Genomic DNA, 23,297 nt, shown 5'->3' with positions numbered 1-23,297 from the left:
TTGTTGTTTCCTAGTTATAATCATTTTCCGAGAGCGTTTTAAAGTGTAGAAAACTTGTTTATGTGAATTTCCAATAATTTTCATTTGAATAATGAAAATTATGATGAAAACTATCAACTTTTTAATATCCTTCCCAAACCTAAAAACATTATCCATAATCAAATTTAAATTTCTAATATTTTGCCTACGCTTTCCATCCAACAAAATCGAGCAGTTAATCTGTGCAAGTGTAATTTATAGAGTGCAACCCAAATGGGTCATATCCACACCCATTAATCCCCCGAGCAATATTCAAATTGTTCGAGCAGCGCGGCCAAATTAGATTGCCACCCACTTGAGTGTCTACTTATAGCGCCTGTCAAACTAACGGCCAAACTAATCCGCCTGACAACATGTCATGGGAAAATAAAGAAAATAATGCGCCCGAGCACACCTAGACGCTTGGGGGACAGATCAGCAGAAATTAGGGAAAAGCGTAAATAAAAGGAAAACAGATGTTCTGTTATGGTTCTTGTTTTGTTTTCCGCTCGGACAGCTCGTAAAAGCATTCAAATCGATCGAAGATCAGAGATCGCCAAGAGTCTTTCGAGTCTGCACACTGACACAACGCCCACTCGTTGAGGTTTTCCTCTCCGGTGGACACTTGCTGACAGTTTTCCGCGAAAACCTGAGAAATTAAACAGAGCAGCAAGTGCAGTGAGAATAAGAGAGAGAGAGGGAGATGAGCGGGAAATTAATTTCTGTTTTGATTTAAATTATGTTCAACGCGGCTCGCTTTTCCCGCCGCTCCCTGGCGAATTCAATTAAGTTTTAAATAAGAAAAACATGTATAATTTTTATTTCCCCCCCAATATATTATTTATACTTATAATTTATATTTTCTTTTTTTTTGTCGGAATAAATAACACCGCTCCGCTGGGCGGCTCCATGGCCTGTCAAGTCGATCGGCGGTGGCAGTGCCATCTTGGACGTTCTTCGAGCCCCACGCGAGAAAATCGCGCGCATCGCATCGCTTTTCCCGTCGCCTTTGCCCGGCGGCCGCCCACTCGCATTTTCACTTTTACACGCCCGAAAAGAAAAGCACACAGCGATCCAAAGTGCAGCATATATAAAATAATATTTTTGTGGCCCAGTGCAGTTTTTTTGGAAAATCATGTCACTCGCAGTGCCAGCACGAAAAGTGTGGAAATTCTAGTCGAAAAGTGTGAAAAAAGTGTGTGTATAGAAAAGCAAACTGATCTCAGTTTAAAGTAGAAATCAAATCAAGCTGCAAAGTTGTAATAAATTTGCAAAGTAAATAAAGTAAGGAATATAAAGTTTTAAAAATAAATTCAATCTAAAAAAAAATCAAGACAAAACATAAGTTAAACCATAAGCTTATCCCTTAATAAATGTGTAATAAATGTCTCATAAACAAATGAAGTAAAAAACCTAGACAAATTCCCTCTACAAATTGCAATTAACATAGCATAACAAAATATAAAATAAATTCTAGAGTGTTGTAAATTTGCCTCGCTGTATTGTTTGATGATTGTATCTGCAGTGCGTCGTATTTGTATCTACATCTACATCTTTAAATGTGATGTATCCGCGAGTGCGATCGCTTTTGTGACATCGCAAAGATTTGACCTCGCACTTCACCCATCAAGTGAATTCATTTGTCGCTCGACTCACGCGATCAACGATCTCCCTCGTCATCGTCATCGGTTGTGTGTGACTTCTTGGTTCGTGGATATTGTATCTTGTAGCTTGTATCTTGGATCTGGGATCTCCACAGACACAATAAACCCGGCAATTTGTCACACAAAGAAATCATTCTAGTCCGCGGAAGCTCGAGCCAATTGCAATTGAAGTAAGTCTATGGTTTATAAAAACATATATGTATGTATGTACCTACAGAACTTGATGCTGTTCCAGTGGATCATTTGGGGGAATGGGTTCTCTGGACGTCGTCGCATTCAATATTTATGACCCACTGAATGTCCAACATGTGCGCCACATTGCAACAAAAATAGCCGGCATTGAAATGAATTTAGCAAAAAAGCAGAAGGAAATCGGAAAAGTCGATCGTGGAAAAATATAGAAAAAATCATAGAGAGCCATCCGAAAATAAGTCATAGGAAAAATAAAGAAAAAGAAACACGAAATTATTAATTAGTTTTTGGACAAACTCTCGGTCTGTGTTGTGTTCGACAGCTCTGTTCCATTAATATCGCTATATATATATAGGCCAGGCGCCCGTAAATCTTCCGCATCAAATGCAAATAAAAAGAGGAATGAAATTAAATTATGATTCTTCTTCACACTATATGTTGACAATTTTTATTTGCTTAACCGGGGGAGAGGTTCTCAAGAGGGGAAAGCTTTGAAAATTTATGCCAAATCCCGGAATCAGCTGGTGTCCAGCAGCCGGTGGGTCCATAAAATAGTATCCAATTAGCAGCGGAAGGCAGCAAACAGCAACACCGTCAGATGACCCCAAAAACTAAAACTAATTTGTCAGGGTTTCGGTCTCGGTCTCGGGACACGGACACGGACACGGACACGGAGGAGTCGGCTTCCATTTTCCGTATTCGTATACGGTTTTGTCATTACGGTCAATAATTACCGCAAGCATGTCAACCGAAATTATTGCCCAGATAGATTTTCCAACCCCGTTTGCCACACTTCGGTTTAAGTGTCCGGCCATGTGTTGCAGTCAAACCGCAAGGACTTTTCCACCTCCCACTCCCCCCATTCCTGAGTCCTGTCCACCCTGCCGGAAATAATTACTCAGCTTGCTTTTCTTTCAAGGAGAGTGTACGGGGGAGGTGGAGGAGCTTGGGGGCGGCATCTCTTGCCCACATTTAATTTATATTATTTGTGCTTCCTTTTGTGCGGAATCCCCTGCTCTGTCCTGTACACCTTGCTCACCTGGCTTTATTAGTAGTTCACTGTCTGTCGGTCTTTTGGTCTTTTGGTTGGTCTACAGTATACGTACATCCCTCCCCCAAAAGGACTAGGCGGCATGTCCTGGCTCCTGCTGTTGTCGTTATTCAACCACTAAACTGTGTTTTGGCTTTTGTTGCATTTCCAACCGCATTCCTGTGGTTTCTTCAACTTCTTCGATTTTCCAGTTGAGTTTCTAATAATATTATTGGAATTGAGGGTTCCCCCTTCCGTCCCCTTTTTGGGAGGAAGTTAAAGTTGATGTTGCATTCAATATTTAGTTTCCACAAACAACCAGTGTTTTGTGTTTCCGAAATGCCGTACATCGAGTAAATTATTAAATAACATTAACATCTAGCTCGTGGCCGCAGAAATGTCTGACTGAATGGAGTCGAGACGTGGCTTTAGCTATTGGTCAAATTCAATTCAATATTGATCGACATTCGGGGTCAGCCAAAACAGAAGGAGCAAGCAGTAAGGACACGAAAAAAATCGAACCGCAGGAACAAAAAAAGGGTTACCAGTTGCCACACATTGACACTTGAAGAAAAGTTGTTAAAAATTAAAAGAAAAAGTCTGGAAAGTATGGCTGAAATTTGTTTATTTACTTGGCTTTTCTCTACTTATTTATTTACTTGTGCAATCAACTTAAATCTATATTAGGGATTAATATAAGGAAGGCAGCAGCAAAGTTTGAATAATATACCGAATTTTATAAATAGACATTTCCCTCATTTAATTAAATCAAAATATGCATTTTTATTCTCATTTAATATTCTATGTTTTTAATTAATATATACTCCACTTAATATTTACAACCTTTTATAAATTAAAGTCATTATTTTCAGTGTCTAAAAGAACAATGAATGAAACAAAAAGAAGTATATATACATGGTTACACTCGCACACTCATATATCTTTGAATTCAATGACTGAACTTTTATGGCGGCCATTGTGCACTAAAACCACAGTGCCTGTTGTGAGTGTGTAGCAGCAGATGTGACCCACTGTATCTGTGTCGCATGTTTGTGGGTGGAATGGGTTAAAGATTCCAGGGGATTCTCGGGCACAGAGGCTAACCTGGCATCGAAAGGAAGTACGGAGTAATTGCTCGCGATAAGAATCTAAGATTAGATAAAATGGCAAACAATTAGGTACAGGCCTCAGCTCCCGATAAGCAGCAGCAGATTGGTATCACCAAGTTAATTTATATTCGGCTTAAGCCCGCCAAGAGATGGGGGATTATATATAGAATACAGGTCGACTGGAGTGTGTATATTTTAATGGTTGGTTTGGTTTTCCAATCTTTACATAGAACAACGTTTTAGTATACAACGTAATAAGCTGATTAACTAATCTCGTATGGGAGTTCTGACACTATTTCACATTAATGGCAAATTCCATTTAAATAGAGCAACACACTCAGTTCTTATCAGCTGATAATTGACTAGAGGAAAATTTGTGAATGAAGTGCTCGAAAAGGTGTATTGAATTTAAATTTTTAATTTAAGATTTCCTATAAATCCCACTGACTTACCTTGTCTAATTTTAAATTCAGTTACTGAATTTAGCGGTTTCCTTGAAGCCCTTGCAGCACTTGATGTGACAGTCCCTGGAAATGGTTAAACTTATAACTAAAGCCATGAATATGTAATTGAATTTTCGATTTTTTCCTGTTCGATTCCGGCCATAGCTAACTGTCCACTCCACAAACCCCATAATTATCTATTGGTTAGAGGGTAGGAGCCAGGGTTTTGGGCCATATGTAAAGTGACACACATTTACCACTAAATAGTCGCTTATTATAATTCGATGGCACACAATGACAAAGGCTGCTTTCTTTCGCTACGTCCACTAACCACTCTATGCCATACCATATATATCCTATATATCCTATACATGGTATATATAGTATATACCTGAGAGTGGTATGTGTGTCGGCTGAGAACGGCTGTCCGGTCACACGACCCCACAAGTCACCCACTCGAAAACCCATCGATACTTCGGCTACGTGGCAAGCTCATTGGTCTCCATTTCTCCTGGTATTTGTGTAATGGCCCTGCAGACACACAGACCGACCCGACGGACGGATATATATCCCCCCGGTACATATATAAATTCAGAGCGGCGGCTCGCACGGGTTTAGTTTATATTTATGAGCATTATAGTGCGGATATATCGAGCGCCAAGTCGAAAGTTCTTTCGCCGCTGTAAAACAAGTTCAATTGCAGTTGTTCGATATAGTTAGAGCTATTGGTTTCCGGTCATATCATCCCGTGTTTCGTCATGTGTGTTTTCCAGGCTAAGCGGGATTCGATGGAAGGTATTTCCTTCTCCACACGATTTGGGGCTCTCGATAAGATATTCAATTAAAGAGCTCGACAACCTGTACAACCCGATAGCGATAGCGAAACTCAAACAAAAGCCAACATTTTCGACTTGACTCGGTAGCGCACGGCTCTCCCTTGGAGAGCAAATGTTTGGCCAGAGAAAACTGACTCCAGAGAGTGGGTGAAAATTTTTACCTGGCAGCAATCAGTAAGCAATTATGCGATAAGGCCCTTATCAGTTACCAGATAACATATATCTCGCGAGACCTAGAGAGAGAGAGGACACCTTTTTTGTGGAGTAAAATTATGAAATTGAAATTGGAATTTCGGCTTCGTTAGTTGTCCATCGTTGGCGTTTACGTGCGGTTGTCTCCCTTCATCGAGGTTTTAATTACGATTTTATATATCGATTCCGATCAGTGCAGCTCGCGAGTGCATATCGAGTGATTACTTGATTGATTTACCCCGATATCTGTAGATAAAATGTACTTGATATGAATACGGTGGCATATGGTGTGTGAAAATTCTAAGAAACGCTCATGTAACAAGTGAAACGTCTGCAAAGTGACCTATATTTGAGGAATATCTAATAAAATAAAGGTTCTTAAAGTGAGTAAAAGCTGTTGATGGTTGGAAATTAAAAATTTATATTTTTAAAACTGATTTAGAATGTGTAACAAACTATAGAAAGCCTTGGGTGTATTTTTCTTATCAAATTTGAAAGCTTTTATTACTTTTACACACTTTTAAAGTACGTAAAAATATTTAAAAAGAAGGCTAAGCTGTTACTGAGACTAACATTTTTAAAGACCCATAACAACAAAAGTGTGACACTCAAAGTGTGGATTATATTTCGTCAATTCTTCACAATTTTTCACCAAATTAGTCATAATTCTTGGTTAACACTCAAACTATCTGAAGTTTGTCTGCAACTAAAGATAAGAAACCTGTTCATCTTTACTCCACCAACTCCAGTTATTTTGGATTTATATGTACATATCCGAGGTTGAACCATATTGTCTCCAAAAAAACTACGTAAAAAGGCGAAAAAAAAAACCGAGAACCACAATAAAGCAAACACAGGAACGAACGTATAAAACTCGAGATAAGATAAGGAAAAACCGCTCAACAAGTGAATGGGAAAATGCGGAGAGGGCAGCAACAATCTGGATTGGACATATTGGGATGTGTGTGAACCAGAGACTCTCGGTTGCTCCGGCACAATGCAACCCATGGACAAGTGACATCTTTACGAAATGTCAACTGTCAGAATGACAGAATGGCAAGACGCTGACAGAGAAAACACCGAGAATTGGGGTCAAAGTGGATCCAGGGACCTAGAACTCAGTATGAGAGAAGAACATGCCCCGGACTCGGCTCGGTGTTTTGCCCACATTTGCATACAATGGGCAAAGTTTGATTATCTCTCCCTGTCTGTGTCTGTGTCGTTTGGGGGGCTTTTCAAAGGCAGCAGCTGCTGGGCAAAATATTGTCACTAAAGTTAATTAAAAAACAGCCAGAGGCACACATCACAGGACACCCACACACACACAGACACCCACTCACAGGAGGATAGGAATCTGGTTTAATAAAAATACCAAAGGGTGCCATGGAGGGGTTGAGGTTGAGCCATAGCTTTTGGGGGTGGCTCTCTCTCTCTCTCTCTCTCTGTCAACGCTGCGTGGGCAAACAAAGGCAAATAAATAGAAAAGAGATACTCAATAATCAATAGATAAATAAAATTACAAGGTGACAGCAGCAGCAGCAGCGACGAGGATGGCACAGCTGGTTGCTTCTCGTTAAAGCTGCAGGATCCACATCCACATCGTCTGGTTGGGGAAGCAACAGTGCCGATAACTGCTCATAATGCAGCAGTCAGGGGTAATCTCTCAGAGAACTAAGAAGGCTACGAAATACCCTACTTTAAGAATATATATAGAGTTTTAATAAGTTTAAAGAGTAGATAGAAATAACACATTTAATGTTAAGGTTTGGTTTCTAATCGATTTCTAATTAAGAGAGGAATACTTAAATGTCTTTAGTATTTCATTAAATATTTTCACATCCTTTGTGGTAAATTAAAATATCCCTAAAAACATAATACCCTCACTCGAACGATGCTGGCGTCGTCGACATCGTTTGATGGCGCTGGGATAAGCGCGTGGCAAGTGGCAAGGATCCGCAGAAGCCAGGATATTGGGCTTGAGGGCTGGCTGGGGTTGGGTGTATTATTTAGGGGCCACGAGCACAAGCATGCCGCTGGCAGACCGATGGCTGCCTTCACAACACGCTTCGAGGGTGGGAAAGCCAAAACCGGGTGGGGGAGAGGATGCAACAAGCTCTCCACGGCACGCCTCGCCAACGCTGCGGATGATGCGGATGATGCCCGTTGGCCATGGTGACTGCCACGGCGGCGACAGTTGCCAAGTTGCCAGTGGCCGGCCAAGAGGAGCGGACGGAGCCGAAAAAATACAAACAACAAAAAAATAAAACAAAAGAAAACACTAGAGAAAGACCGCGTTCGCTGTGAACATAAACAAGCTGAGAACGTAAATAGAAAAGCGCGAAAATATGCAAGCGTTGGAAAATATTAAAAAATAATAGAAAAACCGGTGAGCTACGCGGCGATTATCTGGAAAACACCAGAGAAATTCATCCAAAATGTGAGGGTGTGCTCCTAAAGTGAATTTTGATTTTAGGGTGGCAAATTCTTTGGAAAATTGTGGACTTTTTGGTTAAAGGAGAAAAATATGTAAGGGGTTTTTGGCAGAAAAAATATTTAAGCATTGGCGGTTAGAGAAATATTTATATTAAGTCTACGTAACCATTAAGCATTCATAAGCTTATTAATTAATTGATTTTTCGATTAATTAACTTTCTTAAAAATGGAAAAAATAATTAAGAAATGAACTTAAGAAACCAAAATCCTGTTAAATATTAATGTAAGTGCTAGTGATTTACTAAAATTTAAGTAAAAGTCTTCAACGTGATTAGTTCTGCCTTTAATGCATCCGGCCATCGCATAAAGCAATCAGGCAAGCCGTAATCGCTTTCCTTGCCAGTACAGTATGCACCATATGTATATAGACACCCTCTAACTACCCTCCACTCCTGGCCCTCTATATGTACATACATGTATATCTATTGAAATCCGTGTATGTGCAGGCGCGTTAATTAAGGCGCCCATGCCTGTGGCCAGTCAAGTGCGACAACAAATAATTTGATTTCAATTTAACTAATTAGCTAGAGCCTTCAACATTATGCGGCCAACTGAGCTCCGGCTCTTCACTGTGCGAGCGCACTCGAAATCCTTATCTGTTTAGCGTCAGCTGCCGACATCAGTGCACTGGAAAAAACTAAGGATGCTAGATTTTATCTAGAATATAGTAATAATAGTTTATTCCAAGGTTCCAAGCTTAAAATACATATATATGTGTACCTTGGAGTTTAATGCTCACAAGCAAATGGTTTCAAAAACGGATTGGAAAAATCAAATAGAATTTGCATTTTGTAACTGAAATCTGAAATTGAATCTTAATAAAGAAATAATAGAATTTTACTAGTGCTATTTTCTTTAAAGTTTTCCATTTACTGAAAAAAAAGCATCTTATAATATTATTTATTTAATAATCTATTTTTACCATTCAATAATTTGTCCATTTCGAAAATCAACCTGCAACCAAAACAGCCTGACCTTAAATTCTAACAAAAATACGAATATAAATAATGTTGTATTTCATATATTATTATTATTTTAACTGCAACTTTTTAATATTTTTCCCAGTGTACATACATGCATTACTGTGTGTGTGTACAGACCACTACACGCTTCTATGCCTGTATCTTTGTGTGTGTATCAAAGCGAGTACTTCAATGCAGACAGTCGAGTGGGTCCAAGTACTGCGGTCACTCTGTCAGGACGACAGTCCGTCAGTGCGTCAGTCAATATGCCTTTCATTCAAATGCGCTAAGCTATGCCGTTCAGGTCATTCAGGAGATCAGTCGAAAGGGCGTGGTTATGAAGGATCTGGTAGCCATTTTGACTGCGGTTTCCTTGAAGGATACTTACAAAATTAATAAATACACATGAAAAGGCAACTTAGGAATGCTCAACTCAGGAAATTAAAGGTTTCATGGAATTTAGAAATTGAAATGACTATAAGAAAAGCAGAAATTAAGTTGAATTTGAGACTAACAATCCTTAAATTAAAAAGGATAAATAAGTGGAACAATAATTCCATACTTGAGAAAATAATATTTAGTTGTAACTACTATTAATTCTTTTACGAAAATATATACAAGACCCAATCGCTTTTTAATTTCTACGATTATGTCTCTCCCACTTAATTTATCCACTTATATCTAGCACACATCCCCTTCGTCCACTTAATAATGCATTTCGTTCAACTCTAAATACATGTCTTTTAATCAGCCAACACTTTGTTCTTAATTTAATTACAGTTGAAACTTGAGCTCAGCCAACTCCCAAAAGGGATATAAAAAAAACAACATAGAAGCAAACGCAGAGGCTAATTGAGGAGGGGAAAAAACTGTGATAAACAAAAGGAGAAACGAAAAGGGTTACAGCGGGAAAATATACAATTTTAATAAAACTAAAACCCGAAGCAAATTAAAAAGCAGGCGACGCCAAATGCGGCACTAAAAGTAATTAGCGACAGGAGCTGCAGGACACGGCGCAGTGCAGAGGCAAAACAGAGTTGTAATAAATGATGTTGCAATCCCTGAATCTGCAGGCGGATAAACTGAGTGGCATTTCTGCAGCAGCAACACCAACAGCAACAGCAGCAGCAACTGCAACAGCAACAGCAACAGCAGTAGCAACGTTAGAGACGACTAGCGACCCGGGAGGAGCTACAACAATGCTAACAACGGCACCTGTTGCCCATGTTGCTAATGGCAACAACAGCAATTCCAACAGCAGCACCAACAGCAACAATAGTCCTTTTAGCAATAACAATTTAAGTAGCACCAGCAGCAGCAACAATAGCCAGCAGCAGCAGCAGCAACTTCAGTACGAGTATTTAGAGAATCTAACGAGCTCGGCGGCAACTTCAGGTGCCATTGCAGCGACCACTACCTTCACAGGCGCTGCAAAAAGTTTTCATCCATATTTGCGGCCCAACAGCAGCAACGGCAATAGCAACAGCAACAGCAACAGCAACAGCAGCAGCAACATCGCAGCATTATCTGCAACAGCAGCAGCCGTAGCGGCAAAAATGTCGACAACATTGTTTGAAACACTTTTGCACAACCAAATAAATTCCAGCCCCACCGCGCCACCAGCAATTGCTGCAACAGCAGCGACAGCAGCAGCACCAACACCCGGCACCGCAGCAACCGCAACAGCAGCAGCAGCGGGAGCAGCAGCAACTGCCGCAGCAGCGACGTCGAATTCCAGCATTAATTCCAGAACTTCATTAGGCGAACAACCCGCAGTTGCAGCTCCTCCTCCCAATTGGTGAGTTCGAACTTGGTTCCCTGTTATATTTTTTTTCTCTCTATGCCTCCTAATGACTCCTAATTACACGCTAATGATTTGTAGCTTCAGGGGGGCCCGGAATTCCCGGCTAAATCGGGTGAATGCAAATACATTTTTAAAGAAAATTAAACCAGGTATTTGATTTGGCGCAGCAAAGTATGCAATGCTTTATTTGGACAGGGAAAATTCTTGAAAATCTGTAAAGGTGATAGAGGCCTACAGGGCTTTCTTTGGTGTTTAAGAATTTGGGGCTGTATTAAGGGGTTAGATAATTTAAATGTTTAATGAAATAATGGGTTTATTAACAGGTAATTCCCAGTCTTACAGCTGATGTAAATATTTAATTATAAAGTAAAATTGCTGCGATAATTATAAGGGATTGTTTAGTTATGTATCTCCTCTAGAAAATAAACAAAATATTTCATAAAATACAGATTTGATAGATCATTTAAGTACTAGATAATTTATTCATTATTTATATTTTATTTTAACATTGAACGTAACGAATTTAGCATTATTTTTATACTCTTTCCTGGTCCGCTCTTACCAATCAATTCGATTTCTTATCACTTTGCATATTACCTTTGCCGCTATGGAACATTTCAATTTCCTATAGCCTGGCACCGGGACGTCACCTGCAAGCCAGTCAGCTAGCCCACCTGCCACCTTCCATCCCCCTTAGACAACTTCGGCTATCACATTTCAAATGGTTATTTCTCGGACGTGCGCCACATTTTCTATTTGCGGGCGCTTCCTTTACCGGAAATTATAAAAAAATGAAGGAAATTCCCACCGCCCACTTCTCAGCCTGATTTAATTAAAATAAGTAATTGTGAAGGGGAGATATGTATTTAAGGGATGAGGACAAGCCGCGACTGCCATCAAGTGGCTAATGATAATTGGCATTGCATTAATGTTATTAATTGGCAGCAGCCCATCAGGGCGACAATTTTCACATAGCCCAAGTCATTGGCGATAATGGCGAATGATTATTGACAGGACATTGTAATTATAATATTATGGCATCGTCGTAATGCTCTCCAAGATGATGATGATAATGATGATGTTCGGAGCGGACATTGAAGAAATCGCCGGAAACTTAACTATCATCTATCCGGCCTTTCTCTGCTGTCGTGCTCGGTCATTAAATAATAAAGCTGGAATTATTAAATTTATGTTGGGTCATTTTTATAACGGCCAGCCCAGCCTCCCTGGCTGCTTCATTTCTTGTAAATGTATATATCTGTATATACATTTTTGCTTCCTCTATCTTTGAGCTGTTTGTTTTTGTTGTGACAGGCGCGGCATAACAAACTGCCATCATAAATTAAGTGCCACGTCAGGGTAGTGTCGCCACAATGCACAGTGGTTATAAAGTGGTTTAAAAATAAAGTTAATAAAACGATATACGTGCTTTATAAGAGCTAGATAAAGTGGTTGACGAAGGGTATAAATTTATGATAGAGTAAACATATATTTGCAGAAAATACAATAACGATTTCCTTTTATAAATTCCTTTAAATAAAAATCTACAAAAATAATTTATCAGTTTCTAATAATTACCCAATAATAATCAAGAATATTTTTCGATAATTGAGAACCACTGCTTGGGAGACCTTTGTCACCCAACCCTCGACCCTGAGGCTCCCAGCTGTTGATTCGCGCATTGAGCGGCCATACAACATCGTCATCAGCATCATCGTCAAGCTCATTGGCGGTGGTGCTGGAAAACACCTGGTGTCCTTTGGGCCAAAATCCCCCAACACACCCCCATCACCGTTCACTTTCTGACGCGCTTCAGCTCCCACCGCAGGCGATTTTCTCATTAAGCCCTGGTCGCATTTAAATGAAACTGAATTATTAATGCACAGGCGCAGCCCCAAGAGACCGCCAAGGAGCTCTTTCGCCAAACGGAGAGGAATCGCTGAAACGAACGGTGAGAAGTTGACACTGGGAGATGGAGGGATAGTTAGCTGGGAGGCTCACCTGGCTCCCCCCGAGGATTGGCGCCTGCCTCAAATAATTGCCTGGACGACTCCAGGGGCAACACACCTGTCGCTGCTCCACTCGCACTTGTACTTCCAGCATCCCTCCTATATTATTTGGTTTCATTTTTAGATTTTGTTTTACATTTTTGTTTAAATTTAGGCTAACACACTCAATGCGTAAATGCTGTAGGCACAGGAAGTGCTATCTATCACCATGGTTGGTTCCAATGGGATTTGATTTAGAGATGGTTTGAAAGAATATTTATACATGTTCTTTTTAAATTTAATAAATAAATTAGTAAATAAATGATACTTAGTCAGGATATCTTAGATAATTTAAGATTTCTTGAGGGATATTATTTACAAATCACTCCAGAGTATTTTCTTTATTAAGAGTTTCAATGTTTAAAAGTTTCCTCTTAATATTGATAATAACAAATTAAAATCAAACTTCAAAACTTATTCGTATATCCTATGTATGCTTTTAAATTATATAAAAAGTACCTCCCCTAATTCTAAGTAACTCCCCCGATGATTACCTAAAGTCCCATCTCAGATTATTCACCTGCAGGCAGGTAGGCCTGAATTTATCACCTTGACATAGACAATTTCAGCTCGTCCTCGTTCCCGGCTCTAATAGATTAATAACGTTTTGTCATTCGATGGCCCGCGGCTGGCTTCGCGCTTTTCACGGCCTTTTCGCTGAGTGTCACGGGGTTTTCGCATCTCGGGAAATGGGAGGTGTTTCATAACTGAATAAAAGGGAGTAAGGTTGGGGTAGATGGATGAATGAATGGGGCGGAGCTGCTGCAAGCACTGGAATTACTTACGCAGGAAATTGGAAAATGAAGAAATTTAAAAGTAAATTGGGAGTAATTTCCTAAATGGCATCGTTTCAGATGACTCCGTGAGATAGCTTGAGTTAATAATGAAACCGAAACGGCGGGGGCGAACACAGTGACATTCTCTCGGTGTTTCACCCTCTGGGCGAAGATGTATGGAAATTTCAATTGCGAGCCCGAAAGTATGCGCTGCATAAATTGTTTTGCATTAGGTATTCAGATCGGAGATAAGCATTAAGGTACAAACGGATATATGGCCATTACATTAATTTGTATACTCTGGAAGATTAATATATTATTTAAGGAACTCTGTGAAGTTTTGTAATATTTAAAAAGAGTGTATTATTATATTATAAACCTCTAATACATTATAGTAAAGAAAAGTCTATGTTTAACTATAAAGGATGAATTCAAATGAAATATAAAATTCAGTCAGTATTCATAAAAATTTTACTTATAAAGGTAAAATTAAACATTTATATAAGGTACAATTTGGAATTAATTACCAAACATGAACATACCAAGTCAAAGATTATAAAGTCAAAGGTATAGCTTCTATATTAACGAAATATATAATCATAAAATTTGCCAAAAACTCTGTTAGTATTTTATACAAATTTAATGATAAAGTGTAATATATTTTTGCTATGTAATAACACCAATAATTAGGTTTACACAAAGCTAACTAAGATATGATTATTAAGGTAAACTCCTTACATAATTTTAAGCTCTAAATTGCACCTAAAATCTTTAATTTTTTTAAGAATACTCAGCTATAAGTACCCCCCTTATGTAGTGTAAAATCTTCAAAGAATCCCCATAACTACCATTAAATCAATCTGAAGGAAATTCCTGTGTCAGAGGACTAACTCCCCAAACTAACCGGCTGAACCAATTAAGTGCTGAAATTTATTGGGCCAACTGCTTGACAACTTCTGCTCACGGCAAATCAGCTCAGTAACCGAGGGCCGGCGGCAAAATTGACAGCCAACCAAAAGTCAATTTTGTACACCATCAAGGGCACCCAATAAAGCCCCATTAGGAGCAACAACGTTGCCCGGAAAATGGGAAATGGGAGAGGAAGACTGAAGGGAAAAGTGAGCTGGGAAAAGGGAAAACTTTTTCGGCAGCACACAAAAACCGACTGAAAGTGACCTCAAAGTGGAGCGTTCAATGCGTTGCCAGTCACTCAAAGACCCACTTCCCCTCTCTGGACTCAGGACTCTGTAGAGTCCTGGAAAAACTCCCTCCTCGAATACGGGGATTCAGTGACTGGTCAACCACAAAACAAAAGTAAAAACGTTTACAACTTTTTAGATTAGATTAGTTTGCTAATAACAATTAGTATTTGTATTTTATGCTGCTAGCCAACTTCGCTTCAGTACCAGAGAGTCTCTATTTCTCTGTTTTTTATGGTCATTAGCAAATGAAGTTAGAAATCCAGAGGGAAGAAGGGAAAGGAACAATATGTTGGCCATAAAAGTTCAATGGTAAAGTTGTGAACATCAATTTGAGATTTGTAATCACTTTATTTGCGAGTGATTGAAGGCAATTCTTTAATTGTGAATTCAAACATTTATTTAAAATACTTAAACAAAGTATTCCAAATCCATAGTTGTTTTGTCATAAAGTGTCAGTCATGTAGCTGTTTCCATCAAATACTTTACAAAACATAAGACAATAATCCAAATTATTAGGCCAAACACCTGCCGTCTTGATGGGAAAGTCGCTGGATGTCGTTGTCTTTGGGGCAGCGACCATTGAATACATAACGTGAGCTTTCGAACAGAAAACAAAAATTCAACAAAATAATTAAAATTCGATTAAAAAAATCCCTCTCAGACATGTGAACGAGCTGCCAAGGCCCGGTGAAATGGTCACCGGATCCTGCATGGAGTCCTGTTTCGGTGGCAAGGCGGCCAATCAATGCGTGGCCGCCGCCAAACTGGGCGCCACCACGGCTCTGGTGGCCAATGTGGGCCTCGATACATCCGGCTACGAATACCGGAAATACCTGACGGATCTAGCGGTGAATGTGGAGTATGTGGGTCAGAAGGACAGCCCCACGGGCATGCACGAGATTGCCGTTTCGGAGGAGGGAGAACACTACAAGATCAATGTGCCCGGTGCGAATGCGCTCCTCTCCGGCAGCGATGTGTCCGATGCCAAGAAGGTCTTTCGCAGGGCAAAGGTGCTCGTCTGTCAGCTGGAGACGAACATGAGAGTCACCATGTGTGCCCTGCATCAATTCAAGGGCGTCTCCATTCTGCACATGTCTCCCCTGCAGACGGATATGCCACCCGATCTCATAAAAAAACCAAGCATTATTGTGGCAAACCGGAGAGCCGCCGCCCATTTGGCTGGCATGGAGGGGATAGAGACCTTGAACGATGCTCGGCTTGCGGCCGAGATCATCACCTCCAAGGGGGTAAAGAGCGTGATCATCACAATGGGGGAAAATGGAGCAGTGCACATGAGTCACCATTGGGACAAGGACGGCCTATGTACCCATGTTCCAGCTGCCGATGTGCCCCACCTGGCGGATCATGCTGGTGCCAGTGATGCGTTCATAGGCAGCTTGGCCTATCACATAGCCCGCTTCCCTAAACTTTCGCGGGAACATCACATCGCTGCTGCCCATTCTTGTGCTGCCTATTCGTTGGGCAGGATGGGCACTCAGCCAAGTTTCCCGGGAAGAGGAGGAGCGAGGAATAATTTTTGCCTCTGCACGCCAACCTACAATATCCTGCGAGCTGATGATCCCGTGCCTGCCAAAGAACGTCGTTCGCACCATTCGCCATCGATTCACCCGGGTTCGAGGCAGACCTCTACAGCAGATGTTACCGCAAAGAAAGAACGTTCCGCATCTGATCCACCTTCAAAGGAATCTGTACAGTCTGAGGGAAAACAAAAACAAAAGTCTAAAGAAAAACCAAAGGAAGAGGAACCAAAATCACCACCTCCAGAGAATCCAGCTTCGAGCCCAAAACAGCGTTCAGCATCAGATTCACAGGCCACAAAAGATCCAGTTAAGAAACAAAAGAAGATTCAAGTAAATGGCCAAGAAACGAAGAGAAGAACATCAAAATTCACATGACAATAATCCAGTTAAATTAAATCCATCCATCATCAAGGAAAAATAGACTTTTAGAAACAAATATATACAAAATTGTAAAATGATTCTGTTGCCAATATTTCTATTTATAATTAAGAGGTTCAAAAAAATTTTAGCAGAAGACGCCTTACAAGACACATTCAGGATAGTAATTACAAATCCCTTTTGAATTCAAACTATTTTACATTTTATTTTAATTAATTAAACTTTAAAATATTTCTATTAATTTGTAATTTCAGTGACAACAGTCCCATGGACGACCTCTCCATCAAATCCGAACTGGTGGTCATGGAGACAAACAGTCCGGATCCAGGCAAGGATCAGCCGGATGCGGACAACATCAAGATGTTTGTTGGCCAAATACCCAAGACCTGGGATGAGCCCCGTCTAAGGCAGATGTTCGAGCAGTTTGGACCCGTTCACACGCTGAATGTCCTGCGGGACAAGGTCACATCGATTAGCCGAGGTAAGTGTAACATAACAACCTTCCATGGGCTTACATACAAATGTGCAGATTAACCGGCGGAGGGGGTTCAATCAAATTTTACAATGTCCATCCAATGTCCATTGCGATCCCCGGGCTAAGCATCAAGTAATATGATTATGCTGATGGCAAGGCGAACAACATCAACATTAAAACTTGCTACCCCTCAGACCAGGTGTTGAGGGTCTGTTGCTGGCCAAAGTTTTGGCTCAGGACGGGGTAATTGGCCATAATTGTGCGTGTATAAACGGGAAAAACTTCCACACACACACACGGTCGAGTGCAGGAGTGCACATGAGCATGTTGCTCTGGTTAATTTTGGCTGTATTAGAATAATATGCGCATTTGCTTGCAAACTTTCCTTGCCAGCGAAAAGGTAAATTCCATTATGCATATTTATGGTCCAGACTCTGGAGGGGTTGGTTGCGTATATGGGTAGATGTATATTAATCCTTGGAGCAAGGTGTTCGAGCACACGGCTAACACGATGATAGCCGCCAGGAGTGCGGTTGTGGGCAGCCATGTCGGAGGTGGATTATAATTTAATCTGCGTAATGGACCTGTGGATAGCTTAGATGGGTTCAGGTCACAGGGTTGAAGCAACCAACTTTCCGGAAGTTCAATAAGTAATCCAATAGCAATAAATTTATGGATAGAGGGGAGAAAGGACATAGTCAAAAAATATAAGAGGATATAAAAAGAAAAGCAATTATAACAGAAGATTATAGATATTTAAGTTTTAATTAATTTTAACATTGTTGCAATTCTTTAAAAGGACTTTTGAAATCTATTCACAGGGGAATTCAGTATTTATATACTTTTAAAAAGAACTTACATATACTCCTTACTATAGCCACACTCAGTCGTAGTCCCCCATTATATTTTGTCCATGTCTCATAATCCTTTGCATGGCTTGCATGAAGCGCTCGTCCTGTGTCCTTTAAAAATAAGCATGCCAAGCCTTGTCCCATATAGATTATATTATTAAATATATTTAGCGTTAAGCCTTGATCAAAATTACTCAATTTGCATGATTATATATACTCCAAAATATAGTAAATTCCATAAGAATATAATTTTGTAATGGTTCAAAGTTTATAAGAAGTAAATGCAACTAAAAAATCTATCAGGGGTGCTACAAAAAATTAATTTAAATTTGAAATAACTTGTAAAAGTGCCAAAGAATATACTCATTAAAAAGTATAGCATACTATTTGGCGCACTTTCAAGGAATTTAAAATCCTTAGCTTACAATGGCTCCCCTGTATATATATATATATTTATATTTCTATAATATATAGTACGTTTGTTCTGTATCATATGTTCTTGTCTGCAACTGTCTATCGATTCGTTTGATTTGTATTCGATTTGTATTCGATTGTTTCATTTTGTTTGCAGGGTGCTGTTTTGTCACCTACTATACAAGAAAGGCCGCCCTGCTCGCCCAGGATGCGTTGCACAACATCAAGACCTTGGATGGGGTAAGTACATCCCCTACATTGACCTCAACCCCCACCCACCCAAACACGCACACACACACAATCACACCGATACACTGATACACCCAAAAATCTCATCCCTATATCATCTATGTAGCTTTTGAGTTCTGCCCGTTTTTTTTCCTGTTCTCTATGTCCGTGTATGTGTGCGTTTCTTTTTCGTATTTTTGCGTATGTATGTATGCGTGTGTGTGCGTGCTCTCTATGTGTGTGTGTTAATACACACATATGCATTTATAGCAAGTGTAGTAACTGTTTGTACGCCCTTTTGAATAATACAGCTTGAGAAAGTCAACCGCTTGCGACCCCCGATCGATCGATGACATACTTTTCCCATGCATGGTTTTTCGGGGACGGGGAAGGGTTGATGGGGATTGGGTGTCCTGCAAACAGGGTCCTGCGATGGATCCCGGATCCCTGTTGTTGTATGGCCAACACAAAATGTAATCATCAGTCAATTAGTGGATTCAATTATTGAGGACAATCTCATTGTTAACGTATTAAATGAAGCGTTCCACGCACAAGCAAACAGACTAAGATTCCAAAAGGGGGCAGAGAGGGATAGAGAGAGACAGTGGCTTCGATCCGGACAGGGATATGACCGGGTGGATATAGGCAGGATATGACCCTGCACAGTGATACAATATTAGATAATTATAATTACATATTATATTATTAATACAGAAGTCCTTAAAATACAACATAAAATCGTTCTAAATAGTTTTAAGGATTCTCCTTATTCCCTATTTTCATGATGAAATTATTTGATTTATCTTAATATATATATTTTAAACTAATTAAGGATCTTCAGAACTCTTCTCTTAAGAACTTTCAAGTATAAATCAAACAAATAAATCGAATTCGAGACCACTGTTGGCACCCGCCTGTCCATGATTTACATATTCAAATCGTTAATGGAAAATCCATATAGGAACGTTTGGCTGCCACTAAAACAAGGACTCTGCCTTACTCACACATCCATTTAGGGGGAGGAAAGGATGTACACACACACACACACATGTGTAGAAACAGGAGCTTGGTCAAATGGCGCCACGTGTGTAATTGACAAAATAATGACCACATGGCCCCCAACTCCCATAGTTTCTCTCTCTGTGTGTGTGTGGTGGATCTTTGTTTGTGTAAGTAAGTGCCTGCCTGAATGTCCAGGTATGCGTACTATGTGTGGGTGTGAGCGTGTCTGATCCTTTAATGCATTTGGCAGGCTGCCCTCAACAGAAAGGACATCGGACATCGGACGTCGTACATCGATGGCGACAGCCACATCGAGGTCCTCGTCAGCTCCGAAGCTACTTAATTTACCTGAAATAATCGATAGGTAAACAGACGTTAAAATGTCCGCATTTCCACACACACACACACACACACAAATGGGGAGTGGAAAAGCTCGGCCACAATAAATATTTTGTTTTGAACTGCCCAGTGCTGGGCATGTGTGAGTGTGTGTCTGAGTATTAAGTGTCCTGCCGGTGTCCGTTTTCTTTCCTTTTATTTTTTGACACGTGTGAAAAGACACAGTTGCACAGTTCAAGGGAAAGGGGATGGAGCGGGATGGAAAGAGCAAGAGAGTGAGAGGGAAAACTTAAGTGGCGAGCCTGAAAGTATGTCATGAAAAATGTATTTCAACATTTTGATACCAAAAATTAAATGATTTTCTGAAGAAAATTTAAAGGGTTTGGTACTTAAGTTTAATTTTGAAAAGTTCCATTTATAATAGCATATTTAACATTAATTAATATTATATGAAATATTTTTTAAACAAAGAATTTCTAGATATTAAAAGGGCAATATTGATATTTTGTTCAGTGCTACAAAACGTTAATGATAAATATTTTTGTACTCTATTTCCCATTTTTTTCCGAGACAAACCGAAAAACTAACCATAATATTGTGACAGCTAATTGTCAATCAGAAAAGGACCAAATAGTAAGTTTCTACAAATCGTATTAGGGCCTCGATGCCATTAAATTGAAAAGGGTAACTCAGACAGGACTCGACTAAACCAAACACGACATAGCTACTTGCCCATATCCACACTAGTCCTCCTGATAGTCCTCCTCGGCGAGAACAGACAGACAGTTTTCAGTTTAAATGAAATGCCAGAAAAGGCAGACAGCCATTTTACTCATTCAACTGTCAATTTTGAATAATAGAGCAGCAAAATGGCGCAACAATGAGGGTGGGTAGATCTGAGGCTGGACAAGGACCAAGGACCAAGTACCAGAGGCGGTGACATTCTCTCGTAATTTGCGCAAAAGCCTTTTGACTTCTATTCGCCGGTTCTGTCCGGTTTTGGGTTGGAAAAAGGGGACGTGGAGTAGTCGGCCTCAACCCGTAAGCATTTCATTTCAATTTGCTGAACATCATTCACTCATTCAGAGTCAGGACTTTTTTCCCACACCCACCGCCACTGTCTGCCAATGCAAAAAGAGAAAAAACAGAAAAAGTTTCTTGCAATTGAAGCTCCATTTTCTAATATCGTTGTAAGTATTATTATTATCATTTCCGCTGCTCGAACCGTTTGAATGAAAAGTTAATTGAAATCAAAGTAATGGCCACTGCCTGACAGAACCAAGGACCAAAAGGACCCAGGGACCTTATCAGTTGGCCCAACGAATGTAAAATAAATGGGGAAACTTGTTAAAAGCATCGCATTGAATTGCATTTTTCAAGTGCTAATGGCTGCGTTAATGAAATGGCTTCCCCTCCGGCACCACCTCCTTTTTGTTTCATTTATCTTTTGGGTTCTTTTTTTTGGAAAGCTATTTCATTAGCACTCTACATTTGCCGTCCAAGTGTGCCAAAATCAAATCTAATGAGATCGAACAACACTTCAATAAACTAATGAAATCATTGTTGATCGAGAAGAAGTTGTTGGTATAACCGATTTAGCTTTAATGGTTTGCTAAATATGGGAAAATGTATAAAGTTTATTAAGGATAAGTGTGGTAAACCTTTATTTCCTAATTGGTTTTATTCTAATTTCCAAATTAAATCCTTGTGACTTTGGGAACTCTGCAACTCAAAAACTACACCAAACCATTTTCTAATCCAAGGACTGGGCTTTTCAATCACATTTCCCAAACTTATTAGCCGTTTTTTTTAACTATTCTCTATTTTTTCTGCTCTTTTTCTCTTTGACAGATGCACCATCCCATTCAGATGAAGCCGGCGGATAGTGAGAATCGAAATGGTAAGTTTCTCTCTTTAGATACTCATGTATCCTTTCGGGGCATATTGGCCCTTGCATATACCTCGTTCCCTTCGCCATTTCCTCCTGCTGTCTGTATTTTTCTCCTGGCAGTTGATTGCCTGTTCCCGCTTTTTTCCTGCAGTGTATATGTGTGTGTGTGTGGAAGCCTTCGGGCTTAATCACAAGCTGGCATCAAGGAGATGGAGGGGTATAGTGTCTGTATTTGATTACACAAAACAAAGCAGGCAAAAGAATTCGAGGTTCGAACAGGGAATGCGGCAATGAAAATGAATAATGCTCAAACTGACAGGACGAGTGAAAAAATAAGAGAGAAAAAAAGGACAAGAATGAAGGAGCAGAAAGGGGGGACAACTAACTGGCTACAGTCCGGGTATTAGTTGGATTGTGTGAGACCAATAAATCGATTAGGATATGTGCTGAAAAGAACAGGGGAAAAACCATTGAAGGCGTTCGAACAACGAGTTTCAACAAAAAGAAAAATGAGTACCAATGAAATATTACTCTCGGAAGTAAAGAGGTTTAAGCTCATAAGTTGGGGAATGTTGGAAAACTAAATCGATTAGTTTGGTAATATTTCCTTTCAAGAAATGGTAAAGAATTTAAGGAATACTCTAAAAATGTAATAGTAAATTAAACCTGAGAATCATAATTATAAACGCATTAAACTTTAACTTTTAATAAGAATAAATTAAGGACATAAGCTATCCCATATATGTTGACACTTCTCGCCTTTTCTTTCCTTTTCACTGCGAAATACAAATCGGAAAATCGTTATTGTGCCTTTTGCCTATCGCAGAAATCGGAAAGCGATTGCCCTGCCATGTCCTTCTTCTGTCTCCTTCTTGCACTCCACTTATGCCCTGCGTTTCCGCTTTCGTTTTGCCATACGTGTGTGTGCGTGAGTGTGAGGGACTACTCGTGGCATTTCTTGTTGTCTTTGGACTGACTCGTGTGCAGCGGAAATGTTTAGGGCATCGTTCGCATTCACATCGATGTCCATCGATTGTTGTTCCCTTTTGTGTATTCCATTTTTCCCCCTTACATAATTGCTCTCCTTGGTTTTCCCCTATTGTGTACTAGTGCCTCAAGGGGCCAACTACCTTAGCTTAGAGATGAGAGAAAGCTGAAATAATATTATTACCATCATAAATAAATATTATAAGATGTATTTATGATATCAATAGGAAAGATTGTCTTTATATTATATTATTTAAATAATTTTGTTAATTTTATATCTAATATAAACACTTTTTTTCTGCTCTCTAACACCGGCTGATCCAAAAACCATTAGAGAATTTTCTTTTAGTTGTATTTTTGTTAGGTGGTTTTTCTTCGATTGCGTCAAGTGTGTGTGTGTGTTTGTGAGTACGCGTGACAAA

General features: G+C 39.8%; 2 protein-coding genes across 9 annotated transcripts in view; both read left to right on the top strand.

The window, feature by feature from the left end:
- The first annotated feature begins 951 nt into the window (after positions 1-951).
- Positions 952-23,297, top strand: part of bru2 (bruno 2) — a 63,608-nt gene continuing 41,262 nt past the window's right edge. For 3 of the 8 annotated variants that reach the window (XR_015271288.1, XM_086831253.1, XM_020952363.2), the window contains exons 1-5: positions 952-1,852; positions 9,720-10,737; positions 16,943-17,169; positions 18,586-18,668; positions 21,849-21,897. Coding sequence is in view for 6 of the 8 variants with exons in the window: in XM_086831253.1 (XP_086687379.1) it covers positions 9,986-10,737; positions 16,943-17,169; positions 18,586-18,668; positions 21,849-21,897 (1,111 nt within the window). In the remaining 2 variants the exon portion in view is untranslated. Of the gene's footprint in view, positions 1,853-9,719; positions 10,738-16,831; positions 16,852-16,942; positions 17,170-18,557; positions 18,669-21,848; positions 21,898-22,008; positions 22,028-23,297 lie in introns of those variants that run through there. The other 5 variants (XM_086831265.1, XM_086831263.1, XM_086831256.1 and 2 more) reach the window with 5 other exon arrangements.
- LOC110184006 (ribokinase) lies at positions 15,169-16,768 on the top strand. The gene is made up of 2 exons (XM_020952371.2): positions 15,169-15,361; positions 15,431-16,768. Exons 1-2 carry the CDS (start codon positions 15,306-15,308, stop codon positions 16,683-16,685), a joined length of 1,311 nt encoding a protein of 436 aa, XP_020808030.2. The 5' UTR covers positions 15,169-15,305; the 3' UTR covers positions 16,686-16,768.

This window comes from Drosophila serrata, unplaced genomic scaffold (assembly GCF_035046125.1).
Source record: "Drosophila serrata isolate PLE 108 unplaced genomic scaffold, ASM3504612v1 contig_240, whole genome shotgun sequence".
Taxonomy (NCBI): domain Eukaryota; kingdom Metazoa; phylum Arthropoda; class Insecta; order Diptera; family Drosophilidae; genus Drosophila; species Drosophila serrata.
The sequence above is the reverse complement of the archived record's forward strand: the minus strand, read 5'-3'. Positions and strand labels throughout refer to the sequence as shown.

Coding starts and splice junctions, on each gene's coding strand:
- LOC110184006 (XM_020952371.2), top strand. CDS start 15,306: ATGGGAAAGTCGCTGGATGTCGTTGTCTTTGGGGCAGCGACCATTGAA. Junction 15,362..15,430: donor GCGACCATTGAATACATAAC/GTGAGCTTTCGA, acceptor AATCCCTCTCAG/ACATGTGAACGAGCTGCCAA.